At 28.3% G+C, this 22057-nt stretch overlaps 3 protein-coding genes across 3 annotated transcripts; all 3 read right to left on the bottom strand.

Moving 5' to 3' along the window:
- Positions 1-4170: 4170 nt before the first annotated feature.
- On the bottom strand, positions 4171-7521 carry LOC145834299 (uncharacterized). Its single transcript, XM_082941696.1, has 3 exons — positions 7411-7521; positions 5137-5366; positions 4171-4901 (listed from the first exon to the last, which is right to left on the bottom strand). Exons 2-3 carry the CDS (start codon positions 5361-5363, stop codon positions 4517-4519), a joined length of 612 nt encoding a protein of 203 aa, XP_082797822.1. The 5' UTR covers positions 5364-5366; positions 7411-7521; the 3' UTR covers positions 4171-4516.
- A 1295-nt stretch (positions 7522-8816) lies between these two features.
- LOC145834298 (ceramide synthase 2-like) lies at positions 8817-15033 on the bottom strand. The gene is made up of 6 exons (XM_082941695.1): positions 14834-15033; positions 13145-13367; positions 12669-12896; positions 11776-11896; positions 11257-11387; positions 8817-8983 (listed from the first exon to the last, which is right to left on the bottom strand). Exons 1-6 carry the CDS (start codon positions 15008-15010, stop codon positions 8817-8819), a joined length of 1047 nt encoding a protein of 348 aa, XP_082797821.1. The 5' UTR covers positions 15011-15033.
- Positions 15034-15808: 775 nt separating this feature from the next.
- LOC145834781 (surfeit locus protein 1-like) lies at positions 15809-17080 on the bottom strand. The gene is made up of 2 exons (XM_082942294.1): positions 16923-17080; positions 15809-16745 (listed from the first exon to the last, which is right to left on the bottom strand). The coding sequence occupies exons 1-2, from the start codon at positions 17068-17070 to the stop codon at positions 16054-16056; spliced, it is 840 nt and encodes a 279-aa protein (XP_082798420.1). The 5' UTR covers positions 17071-17080; the 3' UTR covers positions 15809-16053.
- Between the last annotated feature and the right edge of the window lie 4977 nt (positions 17081-22057).

Below are 22057 nucleotides of genomic sequence, written 5' to 3'. Positions count from 1 at the left end.
CTTATGGATTCATTGCGTCCTTGTAAACTATGTGTAAATTCTTACTTGCAACTGTTTTTTATTGTTTCCGAGGATGGTTTGATGATAAAAAAACAAACTTGATAAGTACTGAAAAAAATGATTGTTTTATTTTTAAATGTTTAAACACATATAAAAGTAAAAAAGAGTATTAAACTTAGTGCTAAACGTTTATATGTAAAGTTTAAAAAGTAAAATTATACAGCGTACCTTTCTTGTGGCGAAAGTTTTAGATATAATACACAAACAAGTAAGAAAGCAGTTTTTTTAACAGTGTGCTTTTTACAGTTGCAAACAACCAAAAAATTGACTCCTGCAACTTTTGCAAAATAATATGCTGGAAGTTGAAGACGTACAGCACGTATAAAGCCGAGAGAAGCGGGTAGCGATTGAACAAACAAAATAGTTTTCAACAAAATCATTTAGTATTATTTAAATGGCTTATTGTTTAAATAGTTTTTCATTGATTCTTTTTTAATTTGTATTGGTAGACTATAAATTCATATTAACATTTCGTAAATGAATAAATTTATTTATCTCTGATTGCTCTTATATATACATGTATAATCTTTATATAAATCATTAGTTTAGAAACTATCAATACTTTGTCTTTAAATATTTTTAGTCGGTTTTTAAATGTAAAATAAAAACAAGCAGTTCGATAGTCTGTGTAGTTTATGTAAATAAGAATAACTTATAGTTTTACTTCACTTATCGTAGTTTAAAAAAACGTGATGGTTTGTACACAAAACCCATTTATTCAATTTTAGAACAGTGATCATAACTAGTGATGTACCGGACCCGGACTTTTTTTTCAAGTTAGAATCCGGCCGGAACCGGATCCGGACTTTTTTTTCAAATTAGAATCCGGCCGGAACCGGACTTTTTTTTCGAATTAGAATCCGGCCGGAACCGGATCCGGATTTTTTTATCAAAATAGAATCCGGCCGGATCCGGATATCAGACAAAAATGGCAATATCCGGCCGGACCCGGATAGTGAGTCCAGTACATCACTAGTATAAACTAGCCTGAGTCAGAATGAGGTTTTTAAAAACTGAAAAAAAAAGAACTTTAATCTAATAACAAGTAGAACAGCTAGCCACAAGGTTTACAAATTTAGGTGTTATTTACAATTAAAAATTTGAAATCAAGTTCTTGAACAAAATACACTAGAATATTACCAAATATTGAAAACTGGATCAGCTCAAACTCATTCAAAATTTAAAAGAAAACTATCCTGAGTTTTTATAAAAAACTTAACTAGCCTGAGGCAATCCAAGATTTTCTAAAATTCCCAAAAACTTTCAAACTAGCAGGGTTGCCACTGTTTACGTCATTAAAACTATCTAGAGTGGGTACAAACAAGCCTGAGTCAAAATAAGGTTTTAAAAAATTGAAAAAATTACTTTTATCTAGTAATCAGTAGAACAGCTAGCAAAGGTCGACAATTTGGTAGTAAAGTTGTGGACTGATTGTGGTACACTTAACTTATTAGTACTACCCATCATAATTGAATCCTACCTTATTTAATTAATATCTAACAAATACTAAATTCTAACTGAGACTACTTTCTATAATCAGACACGACAGTTTTGAGTGATGAATCTTTTTTATAAAACACAACAAGAAATACTAGGATATACAAAATTATTAATTATTTTGGTAAGACTTTAAAAACTGGAAGCTATTTAGATCTATATCAAAAGACTTAAAATAATAAACTAAAAATTGAATAAAACTTTTAGTAAAGAAGAAACTGTAAAATTTTTATTAACTATTAAACTATAAACCTGGCTTAAATATTTAAACAATTAAACACCAGTTGAAATATTCACTTTTAAAACAAAACACTACTTACAATAACCATTCACAAAAAGTTCAAGATATTTTTTTGCTTCAAGCTGCACACCAAACTAACTAACTGCTTACATATGTTCTGATGTTTTGTTGCATCAGTATTTAGTTTGAAACGTTTCGTCATATGATTCTCATTGGCTCGTACATTCAACCGTATTAACTCTAAATATTCTCTGAGCTCAACTTTAAACAATAAATAATACAAGTATTCATTCCTAAGTTTTCAGTTTTACAACATTTGTAAAGAGTTGCATTTCTGAGATGTTTATTTCATAGTTTAAATGTAAACAAATGTAAATTAGTCACGTGTACAAAATGAGCCAATCGGGGTAGGTGTTTAATTTTAACTGACGAAAATGACTCTTATTAATTTACACAGGGATTGTTTTTGAAAAAATACTTTTCAGTATGCTCTTTTTTACTAACTAGATCCGGGTCCGGCCGGATCTCTGTTAGGATCCGGCCGGAACCGGATCCGGACTTTTTTTTAAATTAGAATCCGGCCGGAACCGGACTTTTTTTTTAAATTAGTATCCGGCCGGAACCGGATCCGGACTTTTTTTCAAATTAGAATCCGGCCGGATCCGGATATCAGACAAAAATGGCAATATTCGGCCGGACCCGGATAGTGAGTCCGGTACATCACTTAAAAACTCAGGCTAGTTTTCTTTTAGATTTTGAATGGGTTTGTGCTGATCCAGTTTTCAATATTTTGTAATTTTCTAGTGTATTTTGTTCAAGAACTTGATTTCAGATTTTTAATTGTAAATAACACCTAAACTTGTAAACCTTGTGGCTAGCTGTTCTACTTATTAATAGATTAAAGTTCTTTTTTTTTTCAGTTTTTAAAAACCTCATTCTGACTCAGGCTAGTTTATACTAGTGATGTACCGGACTCACTATCCGGGTCCGGCCGGATATTGCCATTTTTGTCTAATATCCGGCCGGATTCTAATTTGAAAAAAAAGTCCGGATCCGGCCGGACCCGGAATTGTGGGTCCGGTACATCACTAGTTTTAAGTAGTTTTATGAAGATAAAATTAACTTAAAAATGTTTCACGTTACGAAAGTGTTTTTTAAAAGTGTTGTAGTTGATGTTTCTCTGTTTAAAAACTATATTTTTATTTTAGCAACTTTTCTTTCTGTAAAGCATTTTTACAAATCCAATTTAAATACTACAACTTTAAGTTTGATAAACTTTTAGAAAATTTTATTACTATTGAATTAATTTCAGAGTTTGTAATGGCTATTGAAACTTGTTAGAAACTTCATTATATAAAATAAATACAGAAATACTAAATGTAAAAGAAACTCTTGTTTTTAAAAACACTCCTTAGAGGTATAAATAGTTCACTGTCAACTTTCAAAATTCAAGTTGTCGTTCTTAATTCATAGTTCAACGAACTAGAATTTTGACACAAGTACATAATACAAGGTATACGACTCGTACAGCCCCATTAAACTAAATGTAAATTTGATTGGTTGGTGCATATGCAAGGCCATATAACATTGTGACTAAGATATATTTTTTTTTTATTGACTTTCACAAAATTCGACTGCTTCTTATCTATATTCGCCGACGACTTTTTAAAACAAAAACGAGTCTTGATATTACAAGTCTAAATTCGACCAGTTTTTACCTAAAACTAGCTGGAAATTTATGATTTTTAATGACAAAAACTGCACTAAAAATGATACAACAACGTTAGACTGTCAGTTTCTAAGCGTTTTATGATACGAAAGTTGATACGACTGCACGGTTGCCACAGATCGTGCTGAATAATAACCAACTCAAAGATACATAACTTAAAAGGACTTAAAAATACTTTACAGGACTTAAAATATTTTAACTTATTCCAAAAATTCGATTACACGCTGAACAAAAAAAGATGAATTGAGAAAATACAATTTTGTCCCCTCGTGCAAATTTGACAGCTACACGTTTTTAGCGGTAGCTTACCAAATTGATATTATGTTTTAAATCTCAATTTGAATATACAACACTGTTAAACTCAATTTCAAATATTTGAAAAAAGTATTTAAAATATTAAATTTGGTGTTCTTTTTTAGCTTTTGTAACACAATAAGTTTGAACTCAAAAACTGTTTACTATTGAAGGAAAGTTAATTCTAAAATAAATTAATTTTAATAGCTTATATTGCAATCTTTTTAGTATAAATCAAATTAATACTATTGTTAAAAAACTTTGAACAACAAATTTTTTGATTCAAGCAAAATAAGTTTCAAACTATATGTTTCGAGTCATTTAATAATAACTGTTATATTTAAAATGGATAGTAAAAAAGTATTTTCTATAAATATCACAATAAAAAGCACTGCTTCAAAACAAACATTTCTACAAAATATTACCAAAAAATCACGTTGTTGAAGCAAATAAATTGAGTTTAATAACATTCACATACAAAACGGTTTCGAAAACTCAAGCGATAACCGACGAAAGCATAATTGAAAAAAGCAAAAGTTTACAAAAAATTCAACAACAGTTTTCATGTTTACTATTTAAAAAAGTAAAAAATAGTACAAAACACTTTCAACGAAATGTTAGAATCTCCAAGCACTCAAAAAGTTCGGGCAACTCGCCAACTTCCAGCATGCATTTCCACACCTTCTGGTCACTTTCTAATCGCAGTCGCTCCTCGCTCGCACGCTCCTCCTCGCCTTCTTGCTCTTGAACGTCACTCCCCTGTTGCCACTGGCAACCCGACCCCCCGAACCACCAACCTCCCCCTCTGCAGCCCCTTCGAGGTGGTCCAGCTGGACCGCGCTGCAGTCTGGAGCATCGGCCCGTCCAGCTTTATTGTCCCTGGCCTTTTTCCGGCCGACCACGCACTCGGGCGCGGTGAAGACGTGACTCTTGGATTCGGAAACTTCAAAGTCCATTTTTTCCTCCCCTCCAGGTTTCGCGTGAGGGGATTCCTTGCGCTTTTTGAGCTCGGAGAGGAAGTCGAGGGCCGCCTGGGAGTTGCCGCTTGATGTCGTTGTTTCGACCTCCGAAAGGTCGTATCTGATTGGTTGAAATTTTTATGTATTATTTTTAGTTATTATTGTAGAAAAAAAGGAAACATTTTTATTTAAATACTTTATCAAACAAACTTTACCAAATGTAGTCCAATATTTTTTGAACAATTTTTTTCTTTACCCTGACTCAGAACACAGTTTTTTTTTAATGCTTTATCAATCTAAGCTCAAAGCTGAAAAAAAAACAAAACAATAAAAAACCCATTAAAAAAACAACAAACTTGGTCCAGTTTTTGCGCAAGATGATGTCCCCGACGCTCCTCTTTCCTTCTTGCTGCTTCCTCTTCCGCGGCGCGGGTCCGCTCGGCGTCTTGTTCATCATCAGCCCGTTGCCCACCCCGTCCAGCCGGCCGAAAACGTCGGTGCACCGCCTGGCGAACAGGGCCCGGTCCTCGCGGTTGTCGGCAGGACCGGTCGAAAGGTCGAACCTGGTCGGGTTGTAGTCCATTTTCTGCGCGCGTTTTGAATGTTGACTCGGTGAGTTGGTAAGTTTAGAAAAGGCGGTGCGTTCAAATGTCCCGCAGTGTTGAAACACCTTTGGCTTTTCAAACGGTGACTTTAATACTTTCTGCGTTTCAGTTTGTATATGTACAATTGTATGATTAGTTTTTGTTTCGTGCTTATCATAATAAACTTAAATCTAAACTTGTGAGTTTGTACAAAATCCTGGTGTTCGTTTAAATTTTGCTTAAGATATCTTGCTTGTATATTTAATCAACTTAATCAAAATTTGGGGCTTAAATTTTAAGTAAAAATTTAATATAATATTTACAACTTATGTTGCTTTATTATTTTTTTACCATGTTAAATCAACTATAACTGTTACATTCTTGTCAACAACTATCTGAAAATTGAATAAGAAAACAATTTTAATATTTATTAGAGCTGGACCATAATATTAAACGACGTAACTAAATGAGTAAAACCAGGTTTTTGTACAAAATTATTAGCTGGGACTTAAGTTAATAATAATAAGCAGAAAAACAATAAACTTATCATTTTGTTGTACAAAAAACTTTATATAATCTTAATTCTTATTTTTATAATCTTTGTACTGAAAGTGCACGCCCCTATTTACAATGCAAAACTAAAATTTGTCCTTAAACAAACGTTTTATCCAAATTTATAAGAATTCAATCTGGTCGTTCTAAAAACAAGTAGTTTTACTTGAACACAAACAAAAGCAAATTAGCACGCATGTTTATGGGTTATACAATGCAAATATTTACCGACTGCAACATTCTGCCTGAAAAACAATAACGTAATAGTGTCTACTGAACTTTGCTTGACCAGAGATTTGTTACAGGTGGTTTGTTTATCGTCAGACTTTGTCATTACTTGAAATCAAAACAACATTCAGTGATGAATGAAATTGGCATTGAAAATATATTTAAAAAAAATTTTTTGTTGAATGAAACAGGAAACGGGATTAGTAATGATTTATTTGACTAAAACGTTGTAAACAGCATTTGTCTTTGATAACAATACTTTTTGTCTTACTACTTTGCTTAAACAAAACTTTTAAAAGTTTTTAACTAGAAATTATAAAAAAGTATGAGTTTCAACAGGAAAAAAACTTCTGCACTCAACACAAAGTGGCAGCATAAATTTCAGAAAAATGTTAGTATACTGTTTCGAAACTTAAAAAAATAATTTGAGTTAATTCATACTAATTGATAATAGCTAATATTTTTAAAAAGTTTTTTAACTTTTTCTTACAATTAAACTTATAAAAAACAAGAACATTTTTGGCAGCAACTTTTTGTGACAATACTTAAGTTAAAATGTACCTAAAATGGGTTTTAATTAAATTACTTTAGTTTTGATTTTCATACTATATACATAACAAATTATAAACTATTTTTCCTATGTAAAACTATAACATAAATTATTATCATTAGAAACTAGATAATGACAAATATAATTACATGTAAGTTTTTTTTTTTTACAAAATGATGAATGAATTTATTAAACACCATTATGATTTAAATAAAAATAAATTTAAAGAAAATTTAATTATATTTAAAAGTTATATTCGCAAACCTAGAGTGTTTAAAATAATATTGAAACAATACCCAACATTAATAGTTATTGTTTAAAACATCTATGAAAAGTTCAAAAAAGCCTTTTTTTATTTAGTATATAAAAAACATAAAAAACTAGTTACATTCAAGCACTGATGTTAATTAATAGTTATACGTCTACCAACAAATTACTACTCAAAAAAAATATGTAACAATAAGGTAATAACATATACAAGTATACTATGGTTTACTAACATATCAAATAACATATGCCTTAAAAACTAATATATCACTAAGTCTTTATTTCTCAAGAAAGACTATATTTTACCAAGTAAGTAAAACTATATAAAGATATATCAATAAGTTGTCTAAATAATGAAAATAACCTATAAACTTTCTAGTAAAAATTAAAAAGCCTTAAATATATATTTAAATTTATAAAAAACGTAACACAAAAACTTTAAAACTCACTTTTTTTTTGAAGTAATCTTTGAGTCGGTGACACAGAAAAATAAACTTATCTAAAATTACCTGCAAACAATAGATTGCTTAAAATATACAGAATCATTCAGCAGTAATTGCATGTAAAAAGTAACGCAGGTAAACTTTGTTAATCTAAAAACGTATGAAGTTAAGTAATTTGTAAGGCACACATTCCAATTGACACATATATAAAACAAACACAGCAACAAATAACAGGGGATGTAAATAAACGTAATTGAGTCTAAAAATAAATGAGGAATAACAAAGCATACACAAAAAAATTCATATAAGAGTATAAATAATTTTAAATTTAAAAAAAAGTATATTTGTACTCTATATAGTTTTTAGTACAAGTACAATTTTTCAAATCCATTTATATTTGCGCTAGAAATGTAAAACGTTGTAGAAAAATTAAACTTTCTTAATAAATTGTAAAACTGTATAGGATACAAAAAATATAACAAACTGTGTATAAACTAATTAAAACACTTTGGCCATACTTAAGTCATATCAAAAAACATTAAACAACTTCAAAATAATTTTTTTTATAGATTTAACACTAAGCATATTAGTTTAACAACTACATTCAAAAATGTACTCTACTCAAACCAAACTTAGTAGTGCTTTTCAAAACACCGTTTATATACACGGAGAAATAATTGTGTTCACTGTAACAAACAGCTTCTAAAGAACTAATCAACGGGCAACCAAATAATTAAATTTTAAATTAAATTTATTTATTTGTAGGATGAAGATTTCATTGTTATACGTTAGTAGCTTTATAAGTTCAAAAAGCTATTTGTTCACTTTTTTTTTAAGTTAAAATATAAACACATGTAGCTGATTATTTAATTAGTAAAGATTGAGCTTTGTTTTGTACAAGTTTTTAAACTAAATGATAACATCCTAAATGATAAAATGTGCAAAAAAAAGGTTAAGCTATTTTTTAATTGAAAAGCAACAACCATGTACTGCCAAAAAAAAAAAAATTTAATCAGGATTGAATTTTAAGGATTGAAAGAAGCAAAATAAAAAAATTAAAATGTATCAAAAATTTGTTTTTTGTACCATTCGGTTTTAAATATATCTAAAACAAGGATTGTATCGAAATAAAACAGAAGTAAAAGTTACAAGAGATAAAAAACAATATACTTAAACAACAAAGCACAAGAAGTAGATGCATATTTGCACTTGTAAGTAACGGCAAAATGATTAAAATAATTATTTGATTGTAAATAAGGCTTCCAATAACATACATCATTAATATACAAAAATAAACATGATATAAAAACAGTCATTCGTTGGTAGCAGTTGTAAATAAACAGTAAAACAGTTTATTTTTTTCGTACCAAAAACACTCGTTTAAGTCTTCAATTCAAGAGCATCCCGAACTTTTAATCTTCCTTATCCGAAGTCAAGCTCTTTTCTGAATCCTCGGACCTCGCGTCCTTCTCAACTGTGCCCTTCTTGCGCTTGGCGATTGCCATTCTGACTATGATCAGCGACCAGTTTATGTGCAGGCTCCACAGGACAAGCAGGAAGAAGGCGAACATGTAGAATCCTGTTGATTTTTTCGAAGGTTCAGTATTTAACTGCAACATAATGCTTTCATAACAAATATTATTTAATTCATACCTCTAGACGTTTACGAAAACATTTGTGGTAAATTATTTTATATATACAATCTAAAAATAATTAACGTAATATTTGTCACACTGAAAGTAAAACATCACTTACATAATTTTTATATTACATCACTTTTATACTTACATAAAAAATACAAAGCAATTGAAAAAATAATAATGTTTTATAAAATTCATCTTGATTTTTCAAAGAGTTTCTATTATTTAGTTGCTACATTAAGGGTATGGGGGTCCACATTAATTTTTACAACTTTATCTTACTTTGTAAAGTTTAATCTTAGCTATCAAACATTTTTAACTGCTTAACAAAATTCATAGTTACCTTTGAGATATAAGCAAACTAAAAACGCGAAAGTAGAATATTTTACCAAAATATTTGTTCCTTCATTTTTTAACCAGCCTTCTTCAAATATTCACAGAAAGTCCATTACTTATATTCAAATAAATTAAACGCAGAAATTATTTTTATATTAAAAAATTAAAATTTTATCAAAAAAAACAATGTTTTATGCTTTTTTATGTAACACTTATATTTTATAATATATCAAAAATCTCAACTTTCAAAGTCTTCTAAACTATAAAAAGATTTTTTCCTAAAAACTTAAGGTCTCAAGCTCAAAAACGAAGAAGATATATTTTTACTGTTGTTTTTAATTTCCAAGAAAATTGAGTATGAAAAAATTTTTGTCCATACGTTTGTATTGGAAACTTTTTACAAAAACGTCTATATCTCAAAAACTAGTTATAATTTTTCTTTTCTATAAAAACTGACCTTTAATTTATACTTTAAGCTTTTATATAAAAACCAATGTTTATTTTCGTATTATAATATTGGTATTAAACATTTTTTATAACTTTTTCCTTTACTTTACCAGATATAATGCCTAATAGCATAATCAATTCTAATAATTTTTCACTATTTTTTTTCTTATTTTATTATTTTATAAACTTAGGAAAAATCTTAGTACAGAGCGTTTACTAAATTTTAATTCATGGATCACAACACAAAAAAAACCTAATTAGGACTATTAGGGAGTAAAAAAACTTTTTTTATTGATAATATTGTCTTGAAAGCTGAAATTATGTATTACAAAATAGTTTTTACAGACCATTAAACATTTAACTAACTATCTATTTGTTGTCACAGTTTAGTTAAAAGTTTCCGGTAAAAAGATATATACAAGGAAAAACTTCTTGTCAACTTTTCTCAGAATTCTAAAAATTTACTAAAACTTTTCTTCATATCTTAAGCAGTTAACCTCAACATTTTTAGGAAATTTTCCTTGCATTGTAAACGAAAATCCTATTGTTACAAAATTAAGTAACATTTTATGACTTAAAGTAATAAAAAAGTTCAACTTTTTTAGTTTTTTTTTTTAAAGAATAATAGTTAATTTTAATTAAGATAATTAATTTAAAATAAATGTTTATAAAAATATTTTACTGGCAATATCATAAATATAGCACACAGACTTTTGATTTCAATTTCAAAAGTTAACAAGTGTAAGGTTATAGCGGTAATACTAAAACAGAAGCTCAAAAAATATATAAGAACGTTTAATGATATTTTTGGCTTTTTTATACGTTTTATGTATTACTTTCTCGATAAGATTTACCACTCTGCTAGCTTTGGAAATAATTAAAGACTATTTAACCAAAGATAGAGCCTATGTACTAGTTTATTTTAGTTCTTAATTTCATAACTTGAAAAAATAAATAACACTGTTGGATATTTTTTTAAATTTTATATGGCAAATTAGAAAAGTCGTATATTGCAGATTGTTCAAAAGATTTTGTTTTTCAAGGAACAACAATTTTGTATTCCGCCCTGTTGTTTTTAACATTAAGCAAAGTTTATAAAGTCAAAAAATTACATAAAGTTAAAGTTTATACAGTTCTTTTTACAAAAAAAGACTAATAACAAAACAAACAGAATAACAAACAAAAATTTGTATTGAGTTTTTACTTAAAACGTACTGGTAAGACATTGTAAATTTTATTTAACAAACTTTTATGCAAACTTTACTTTTAACTCAACTCAAACAGTATATGTCTTATTTATAACATTATAGTGTATTCCACTTTGAAACAACATTTTTTTTTTCAATATGATGCTAATAGATTCTACGTTCATAGATCGTAATTTATCACAGCAAAATTTATAAAGTCAACTTATAATTATAAAGCATACCTGGATAGGTTGGATAAACCCGCGGAAACAGAACAATCAAGTTGTAGAGGACCGAGTAAGGGTAAATGAATATTCTCGTTATTATGAAAGAGACTGCGAAGAAGGTAAATATCGAGTCTGAGTACTTTGATCTGTAGAAGAATCATAGACATTTTAAAAATAGTTACTAAAAAGAAAATCATACATAGTTAATGATTAAAATTTATGTTAGACTATGCTGTACTGGTATAGAAACCATGTTTTTATCTATAAAAACCAAGGTCTGGATACTTTTTAAGGTAACCTTTATTTTTTACAGAAAAACAGTAGTTATAAATACATCAAAACTTCCTTATAATAAAAAGGAAGTATGTTTTCCTAAAAGTTTTTTAAAATAATAAAAAAAATTCCATAACTTTACTTGATAGAATAATTATTAGAACTGATTCTTTTTCAAATGCATTTCAAACCTCATGCAGTAAGTTTCAATCTGATTGGTTAAACTAAACTGATTGTAGCAAACAACTTTAACAAACATACTTGCCGTAAACAGACATTTTACCGATGTACAAGATTGGAGTTGAAATGTCGTGTATTATCATCACGAGAGTTCCAATCCTCACGAAATTCACCCCATACGAGAAAACAATCAAGAAAAGTGCTGTGTAGTTTAACAATTGTTAGAATTATCCTTAATTACTTTTGTATTGACTAGTTGAATTTTTTGTCCACTCACAACATTTAGTTTTTTATTTATCTATTTGGTGTTTAATATTAACACTACTATATACTAAAATTTTAGGTGATTCATTATAATATAAATTTATCTTCAATTAATCAAGCCTGAAGAACTTTTTCGTGAATAACGTTAAAATCTAAAATAGGCATTAAAATTACATTAAAAATGTAGTATAATATTTTGAGTAAGAATTAATAATATTTAGGTGAGCAAAAACATATTTCTATGGTACAAATAGATAATGAAATACTTTATTCAATTATTTGTAAAAACATATAAAATATACATCAAATAAGTCTGTGTTCTGCTACAACATTACGAAATCCACGAGATTTTTTTTACCACTGACTAACAAGTGTAAATAAAGCTTAATATTTTTCATGTTTCTGGTCAGTTTTGAAATATTATTCTACGTACATAGGTACCTTAATAACTAACTTGTATCACTTTTAAATCAACAAGCTAAAAACTTTTAGACAACAACAAAAAGTAAGACATGTTAAATCATAACTTAACTAACAAACCAGACGGCAACACGTTTTGCTAAAAAAACACTAGATTTAAATTTTTTTAATAAACTTTTAAAGAAAAAACTGAATTTCAGCTTAAACTCGAGTAAGGTTTAGCAAATCCAAGCGCAAGTCTTTCAAAAAATTAACAAGTCTCAACAATCAACTGTGACGTCACAACGAACCGGCGTAGTGGTGCACGATCATCTCGTAGTAGTCCGACCGCTTCACGTCGACCAGCAGCGTCATTATGATGGACAGGTAGTAGCCGCCCGCGTACATGTAGTACGTGTGGACGTGAGGCGACAGGAGCTGGTTCGGGTAGCCGGTCCAGCATTCCCGGTGGTCCCACAGCCAGGGGGCGTCCGCGAGGATGCAGACGCCCATGACGAGCTTGACGGCGATGGCGACACCTGCGGGTGGTGAAAAGCAAAGTTGAGATGTTACAAGTGGAAGTTTGTAAAGAGTTTAGAAAGGTAAAATGATACTTTGTAATTTTATTTCATAGCTTTACTTTATATAAACCTTTATCTTTGCGTGCAAAATAAAAGCTAGTTTTTTCTTTAAGTTAAACAGTTTTGGAATACTTACAGTCTATCTAGAAATGCAGCTACTACGTAACAAAAAAAATAATGATTAATAATCACAATTTCTTATAAACCTTTGTAAAGAGTCTCAGCAAATTTGTCTAGCACCGCGGGTCGGTCTGCCCGCCTTCTTCTCACAAACCAGTTGGCTATTTTCCTACTGCTCATACCCGAATCTTCCCGCAATTTTTCCATCTGTTCAACACTTGGTGTTGTGCAAAAGCTGTAAAACTTTTCAAGCGCGAAATTGTGGGCTGGCATTTTGTTTTTGAGCGGTATGCCAATCTTCGCAGCAATCTAAAATATTTTAAATGTTATAAATAAATAAAATATTATAGTTATGCTTGAAATTAGACAATGCTTTTTTTACAATAACAAACTTTTAACATTTTTAAGGCAGAGTTAACAAACCTGCATTTATGTAATGCTTCTGGAAATTTAAAAAAAAAATTTGGCCATTTTACTTATTTTTTCCTACAATTTTACTAATCTCTTAGAATACTTTTATTATTCTTATATTGCTACTTTACTGCTATGTTAACTATATAATTCTAAAAATTAGAATTGCCAGAAAATGAATAAAAAATATGCGTTTGCATGCTTTAACTAATAACTTAAAACGTCATGCTAAAACTGTTTTGTGTATCCAAACGGACTTAAAATGGCAATTATAATAAACACAGGGTTGCCACTCGTTTTTTCAAATTTTTTTCCAGGTTTTCCAAATTTCTTCCAGGTTTTTAAAAGTACACATTTTTGGGTCTATTTTTAGTTTCAAGTTAATTTCTATTTAAGAAACTGTGTTAAGGCCATAGGGGGGGGTAGAAGCCATTTTTTGACCAAAAATAACATATAGACTTATATTATAGTAAGTTTCATAATCTTTCAGATGCTTTTTTTAGATTTTAAAAATATTAAATAACTTTTTTTTTATGACCGATTATATAAAGGGTTGTCTTTATAAAGGGTATATAAAGGGTAACTTTAAAGCCGTTTTTCTTGAGTTTTTAAAAACGGGCTTTAAAATCTATCTTCTCCTTTATTTTTCTAGCAACCTTCTTCAAATTTTCAGGAAATGTTTCTTACATTATGAGAAAAAAAACGTTATTTGTGAATTTTAATAATTTTAAAAAATAAAAATTTTATGACAAAAATTAAAAAAAAAAAGTGAATTTTTATCAAAAAAAAATTTTTTTTTTCAAAAAAAATTTTTTTACTTAAAATTTTTTAAAGTCACAAATAACGTTTTTTTGTTATTGTATAAAGAATAGACTGTGAAAGTTTGAAGAAGATTGCTTAAAAAATAAAGGAGGAGATAGATTTTGAATGCATTAGTCTTTTTTCGCCGTTTTAGTTTTTCCTTCCCCATAAGGAACCTGTTATGCGGCCCGACTTTGGCCGGTCATATCTCAAAAACTAATTCGAATTTTTAAAACTGGTAAAAAGCAACTTGAAGCTTAGTAAAAACTCTATAAAATAAGATCAACTTGTAAAAAACATGGCCTACCCCCCCCCCCTCTATGGCCTTAATTAGTATGAAAATATTGAAAAGATACTGTAGAGTTACTTTAAATGTGTTTTTTAAGTAAAAAAAAAAATGATGATGACCAAAAAAATATATGATAGATTTTTTGTATCAAATTAAAATTTTATAACTGAAAATGTTAAAATTATTAAAAATTCCAGGTTTTTCCAGGATTTTTGATCAAAATTCCAGGTTTTTTAGGTAAAGTAGGAATCCTGTAAACATTGTTAAAAATAACCTTTGGAGCGACCATGATTCCTAAAACCTGTCTGAACAGGATATGTGCAAGCGCCCACAGGGGGAGGTGCAAGAGGTGGCGGGGTGAGGGGTATTCGTAGGAACCGTTGCCAGGGTAACTCAGACCTTCTGGTAACCAGATCTTCTCACTCCAAATCCAGTCGACTAGAGTGGCCATATTTTAAAAGGGAGTAAAATAGGTTTGCTATAAAATGTTTTGAATTACAAGAATGAAGCTTAGTTTAAAGCTCAACAAAATAATTCAAGTATTGAAAAAAAATTATAAATGTTTTTAAAATTGTAAAATTAATACTTTTACTAAAGTATAATTACATCATGCTTTTAAAATTTCTGACAAAATTTTTTTCAATGTTGCATAATCTAAATATAACTTCTAAAAACACTTAAAAGCATACCTCAGGCTGTTGTATAAACTTTTAAATTGTTTAACATTAAAAACATAAACTAAATTAAAAGAAGATAAATTGTAACAATGCATGTGCACAATCTATTTACCAGTTTAAAATCAAAACTACAACCAATAATATCTTTAAAAACTACTTAGTAAAGTGAATAGCTAACATTTAAATTTAAACAATCTAGCTTAGACCAGCCATTTTTCAAGCTAGTAATAATGTATAAAAATACTTTATACGTTTTTTGCCCTACATTTTCATTTAAATTTCACAGTAGGTACAAAAATGAAATTTACTAAAAATTTAAAATCTAAAAAAATATTTCAATAAAATAAATACAACAATAAGTTACTATCAAAAAAAAACATATTTAGCAAAAACTTCTATTGACTTTTAGTTATTTTTCTTTTTAGATTTACATTTTATATGCAAACTGGATAACAAGATATCTTTAAAAAATAATTTAATAAAATATCTTCTTAGTTTATAGAAAAGTTCAAATACTCAAAAAAATAAAAAAGTTTATTATATCATTTTTTTATAAAAACATTTTTTGGGTAAAAGCTACTTTATATCAAATCAAATACATTATTAGTTCTCATTGATTTAATCAATTTTCTGTTAAATATAAGTTCAAAAATTTGTAAAACAACTCAAAATTTAAGATCATTGTTATACAACAAAAGTTCAAGTTGACAAGTGCCACTTAACTGTAAAAGATAAATTATTCTTTATTTTAAAAAACATCTCAGTTGTACAAATACCTGATTAAACTAAAAATGTGTTTACTCTTTTTGTTTCAATCCTACCTATAGTACCTCTTGAACCAGAGCGCAAAACTGCATATGCACAGTCCGTACCAAGTTATCATGTAAGACACGTGCTCGTCCCGCAGATCAACTCTCGTCTGGCCGCCCAGAGGTCCATTTGGTATCGTGCTGCACTTCATTGCATCCAAAAGAATTGGTTCCGACCCAGCGTAAATAGCCATTCCTTCTAAGTCCTTGTAGAACCACTGATTGGTGTCTGGTTTGTTGTCCAGCCCAAACATTGGCTTCTTTTCAGTTTTTCTCAGAATGCCCACTTGTTCAACTGTGTCTTCAACCTGACCCATGGGCCTGTACTTTGGGTTTTTCAGGTTTTTGGGAACAAAGCCTCTGTTAATGAGGACTGTTACGTCACTGTTTTCCAATTTAAACGGGGTGATCACGTGATACCCAACATTTTTGTTCTTCACAGAAATGATTCCGCCTGTGTTGTCTGGCAGTTTTGTTTTTGTGACAATTGTCTCTTTCTCTTCGTTCAAACTTCTAGGGCCAACATAGATCTCTTTGGAGTGGTCAAACTTTCCTCTCATGGTGAAAGGAACATATTCCATGTCATCCAAACTTGCAAGATCTTCAGGGAAGGGTATGGGCTCTTTGACTGTCTTGGTCCTTAAGTCGTGAATGAGGCTTTTTTTCCAAAGCTTTCTTTTCCATTGCCAAGTGCCTAAACCTAAACAGTTAAACACATATTATTTTCATAAAAATACTGTAACTTGTTACTCTTATGTTTTTTTAATTGTTAACAAACTATCTACCTGTATACTAAATGATTGCTTAAACTATAATTCTACTGGCAGAATTTTAACCTTTAAAGTCTATACTTTTACTACTAATAATTTTCACAAACCTGCAGTAGTTGCTGGAACAAGTAAAAGGAACCACTTTCCAAAATCAATGCTTGAACCGTTTGAACTTGCTGTTCTGACAGACAGAAGTCTAGCTGATGTTTGGAAACTTCTTGCCGAAATTGTAAATTTATTATTTAAGTTAATCATAGGTGCCTGTGATCTTTTATAAGTATTTTTTAAACAAGCTTTTATTTCTATATTAATATTTTAAGCAACTTGAAATTTAATCAATTTCATAATATTACACAACAAACATAAGTCATCTCAATTGTATGATTTAAAATATTCAAACAAAATAGTGGAAAGTATCTTTAATTTAAATATTTTTAAAAAAATGATCTTAAATTTTACAAAAGTTTTAAGATTTTCCACTAAATTAAAATATTTTTAATAAAAACTATTGCAAAAGAGTAGTTTGTTTTAAAAATGACTTTATTATATAAAAAAAACTCTTAGTTATCTTAAAATATATGTGATACACAAAACATTATTAGAGTCTCTTTGAAGCAAAACATTCAGCCTGATTGACTTAAAACCAGCCTGATTTATGTCAAAGTTTTAAGCTACAGCCAGCTTGAGCTTGTGAAATATTTTAATGTAAGTAATGATTTACTGGATTCACAAACTTTTTATCCAGCCAGATGAAATCTTTTTTTTGACTGTGATCCAGATTTTATATTTTATTGAGATTCAGCTGCTTCAGGATTTTGATCTGTTTTTTTTTTGGTCGGTTCCACATCCAATTAATTTAAAATTTTAAAAACTCTCAATGTTGAACTAGCTTTTCAGATTTTTTATACATTTAAAATCTAAAATAGGTTGTATGAAACTTTTTAGTTGACAGGTCAGATTTAACAGAACAGATTAAATAATTTTTTTTTTAATCTTATAAGAAAAAAATATTTCAAAATACTAATTTTCAAGTTCTACTAATCCTAAGCCAAAAATCAAAGTAATTGTCAAATTAATATTTGAAGAGCACATCACCAGCTTGAGCTTGTGAAATATTTTAATGTGAGTAATGATTTACTGGATTCACAAATTTCTTATCCAGCCAGATGAAAAAAAAAATTAATTTCTTATCCAAATTTTATATTTAATTGAGATCCAGCTGCTTCAGGATTTTGACCTGTTTTTTTTTTTTGGTCGGTTCCACATTCAATTAATTTAAAATTTTAAAAACTCTCAATGTTGAACTAGCTTTTCAGATTTTTTATACATTTAAAATCTAAAATAGGTTGTATGAAACTTTTTAGTTGATAGGTCAGATTTTTTTAATCTTATAAGAAAAAAATATTTTAAAATACTAATTTTCAAGTTCTACTAATCCTAAGCCAAAAATCAAAGTAATTGTCAAATTAATATTTGAAGAGCACATTTGGTATAAAAAATCCAAGTGTCTTTACACAAGTTTATTTTCAAGATGAAAACTATGTCGCATGCCAGAGGTACAGCCAATGGGTTGTATAACCCGTTCCTAACCTATGATTATTTTGTAGTACTAGTTAATATTTAAGTAAAGTTAAATAAGCATTTTCAGGTTTACTTATTTCTACTTTAATCAACTTTTTTTGTAAGAAAGGGTGGACAACACATGGTCTGTAGGTAAAATCAGGCTTGTAACTATATTTCCAAATATAAAAACTTGTACTAAACAAAGAAACGAAAAGAAAAAATTCAAACATAAGTTTAATGTATGACATAAATTAAATTAAAATATTTTTTACTATGCTTACGTTAAGTTAAAATACTAATCAACTTTTAATATATTCATGATGTAATTAAAATTTGTTAGTCTATATCTAGTTAATTTTTCTTAATTCATTTATTGTGTATTTTCAAATGTAACTTAAAACTGTTTACTTTCTAAAAATTTATTTCAAGTTAGTTGTTAACAATAGTAAATGAAAAGGGTTAGCCAAAATTTATATTACATGTACTTGCACAATAAAATATTTTTGAGTGTGATCTGTCTCCAGTTTTTGTACAAAATCTCCAGTACTAAAATGATAATTAAAAAATAAATTTAAATTATTTAAAATAAATTAAAAATGTTGGCTTGTAATTGAAAGCTTAAACTAAAAACTATAAAACAGCTTTTACACAATAGAATTTTTTTTGTTGTATACAGGATGTCACTCTTTAAAGCAAAGTAGCCCAAAACAAGCCTGAGTTGTATCAAACTGTTAATCAAGCTTAAATACCTACAAATGCTAAAACAACTTAATGAAAACAATATTCTCAAGAAAAATAATCAAAGTCATAAAAAAATAGCATAAAATTTAGGAAAAATATTCCAATTATACAAGTTTTTTTGTAAGCTCGAACTAACAGGAGTGGGTAGGTGTCAAAAATGCAAAAAGGGTCACTTTTGCCCAAGGACACTTTAGCAAGAAGGGTCATTTTAGCATAGGTTGAAACTTTTTTTTTTTTTTTTTACCTTCACTGTTACACCTAACCCTTACCCTTGATCCGTATGTTGTTTTTTATTAATGTTTACTTTATTTTATTGTTATCATTTTTTAATTCTCATGCGAAATTGACCCTTTGTGAAACTGGTGTTGGACTTAGTTAGCCTGAGTTTTTTAATAACTTCAAAGTATTCTGAGTAGCCTAAAAAAATGATACATACATATAAACCACAATTTTTTATTGTTAATTTCTATGGAAACTAAAGATTTCTAAAAACTATCTTCTTTTATTTTTTTAAGCTACCTCAAACTTTCAGGAAAATTTTTTAATAATTTAAAGCAATGAAAATTAAATATTTTAAAACTAGATAGAAAGCAAGGAAAAACCTTGTTTTTTTCTTTTTGAAAAAATCTTTAGAGTGAATTAATTAAATATTAGGAGCAGACTTTCTGTAAATTTTTTTAAATATTAGTTTAAATTGAAGAAGATAAGTTTTTATTGAAATTGTTCTTTGATTACTTTGAATTTTTTGAAGAGAAAAAAGTATCTGATAGTTAATATAAAGCTCTAAAAAAAAAGATGAATTAGTAAAAGTAAGTGGACCACCTTTTTTTTAGTATTAATTAAACTTGATGCTTGCTTTTTCAGTGAGTAAAAGAAAATTTTTGGAAAAACACAAATTTTAAATTTCAAGATTGTTAAAACATGTAAAAAATAGTAAACAGTTTTTAAGTATTTGGAAGTAATACTTGATAGTACTCATAACTGAAAAAATTATTAAAAACTATAAAATCAAAATTATTAAAACTATTATACTTCAAAAAATCAATAGCTTCATTTATAACGAGTCTCATTCGATACAGTTTGTTGTGCTGGGGTAGAACAAATAAAACTAAAATGAATAATGTGAATGTGCTTACATTAGAGCAATTATATGTATTCACAAACTATATTATATATAGATAAATTTTTGTGTTTCTTTTTGCTAAATATATTTCATATGATCCTTGATTTATTACTAATAAAAAGCTATATCAGATTTACAAGTACATAAATTCTATTCTTTTGAAAATAACCAATTTCAGTGAGACTAGCTGACTTTTTTAAATCATATGAATCATTAACTGTTTTAGATAATTTGAAAAGGTCAGCTAATTTCACTAAAACTAGTTATTTTTGAAACAATAAAACTTATAGAAAAACTTAAAAACACACTTTTCATTCAACCTCTTTTTTTTTTAAAACACAGATAAAGTAGTTTAAGGCCATAGGGGGGTCCAGCATTTTTTTTTACAAAAATTAACTTTTGTTTTTATATGAAAGCTTTAAGTACAAATTACAAGCCAGTTTTTATAGAATTCAAAAATATCATTTAACTTTTGAGATATTTAATTTTTTGTAAAAATTTTCCAATATAAACATATGGACTGCAAATTTTTCCAGGTCAGTTTTCTCGGAAATTTTAAAATTCACTAAAAATCTATCTCCTCCTTCATTTTTCAAGCAATCTTCTTCAAATTTTCAGGGGACATTCCTTATAATAAAAGGAAAAAACATTACTTTAAAATTTTAGTAATTTTAAATTATAAAAGTTATATCACAAGAATTTTTAAAAAAAGTGTTTTTTTTTTCAAAATAATATATTTTTACAAATTTTTTTTTAATTCCAAAGTAACGTTTTTTTGTTATTGTATAAAGATTAAACTGTGAAAGTTTGAAGAAGATTGCTTGAAAAATCAGGCGGAGATAGATTTTAAATGAAATAGTCTTTTTTTGCTGTTTTAGTTTTCCCTTCCCATAGGGAACCTCTTATGCGGCCCGACTTTGACTGGTCATATCTCAAAAAATAATTCGAATTTTTTAAAACAATAAAAAGCATCTTGAAGCTTAGAAAAAACTCTATAAAATAAGATCAACTTGTAAATTACATGGTTTACCCCCCCTATGGCCTTCAGAAAATTATCTAAAATAGCCCTATTTTTACATTATAATTAAAAAGAGCTATAAACTGAAATACCTACTCCACACTTAACAAGAACAAATCCATTTTCTAGGTTTCCACTCTTTGGAGCAAAACTTTAGCCTGAACTAATAAAATAAGTAATATAAAACAAATACTAGAAGAAAACACTTTTAAACTAAGCTAATATATATAAACCAACAAGGTTTTTTTTGTTTAAAAGATAGTTTTTTTTTTAACTAAAACGTAAATAAGTGACAGGTAAAATTACACCTGTAGTAACAAAACTACACCTAGAAAATACAAATTGTTGAAATGGGTAGAGTTTGAAATTAACGTTTTTTACCATTAAAAAAGTACTGACCTATACATACCAAAATAACAACAAAATCAATTATAGCACATAATTAAACAATATAAGTTATATCAAAAAACTAGCTTGAGGTTAAGAAAAAACCCAAACTAGTCTGAGTTGGCCTGATTTTTTTCAAAAAAAAATTGTAAACAGCCTGTGTTGTGAATGTGTGGCAAACCATTTGAAAGGTTTAAGATTGAAATAAATGACACAATAGATAAACAACTTTATTTGAACAAATATAATATAAACAGGTTGAATGGGATACTACTACAATTTGTTGAAGTTAAATGATTATAACAACTTTATCTCTTAGGCTGGTCATTGAGACTGTATTGATTTGGATGACAATGGTGAAATCTATATTGAAGAAAATTTATATACATCATTATTACCTTTCAGAGTAT

This window comes from Thalia democratica, chromosome 4 (assembly GCF_965202585.1).
Source record: "Thalia democratica chromosome 4, ktThaDemo2.hap1.1, whole genome shotgun sequence".
Lineage (NCBI taxonomy): Eukaryota > Metazoa > Chordata > Thaliacea > Salpida > Salpidae > Thalia > Thalia democratica.
This window is presented reverse-complemented; position numbering and strand designations above follow the sequence as displayed.

What these genes read in the sequence shown, in the direction of transcription:
- LOC145834299 (XM_082941696.1), bottom strand. Translation starts at nt 5,363, where the DNA reads ATGGACTACAACCCGACCAGGTTCGACCTTTCGACCGGTCCTGCCGAC. An exon ending in TTGCGCAAAAACTGGACCAA is followed by an intron (nt 4,902 to 5,136) that starts GTTTGTTGTTTT and finishes TCAACCAATCAG; the next exon opens with ATACGACCTTTCGGAGGTCG.
- LOC145834298 (XM_082941695.1), bottom strand. Translation starts at nt 15,010, where the DNA reads ATGGCCACTCTAGTCGACTGGATTTGGAGTGAGAAGATCTGGTTACCA. An exon ending in GAATCATGGTCGCTCCAAAG is followed by an intron (nt 13,368 to 14,833) that starts GTTATTTTTAAC and finishes AAAATATTTTAG; the next exon opens with ATTGCTGCGAAGATTGGCAT. An exon ending in GGTTTATCCAACCTATCCAG is followed by an intron (nt 8,984 to 11,256) that starts GTATGCTTTATA and finishes AAAAATCAACAG; the next exon opens with GATTCTACATGTTCGCCTTC.
- LOC145834781 (XM_082942294.1), bottom strand. Translation starts at nt 17,070, where the DNA reads ATGATTAACTTAAATAATAAATTTACAATTTCGGCAAGAAGTTTCCAA. An exon ending in TGTTCCAGCAACTACTGCAG is followed by an intron (nt 16,746 to 16,922) that starts GTTTGTGAAAAT and finishes TTAACTGTTTAG; the next exon opens with GTTTAGGCACTTGGCAATGG.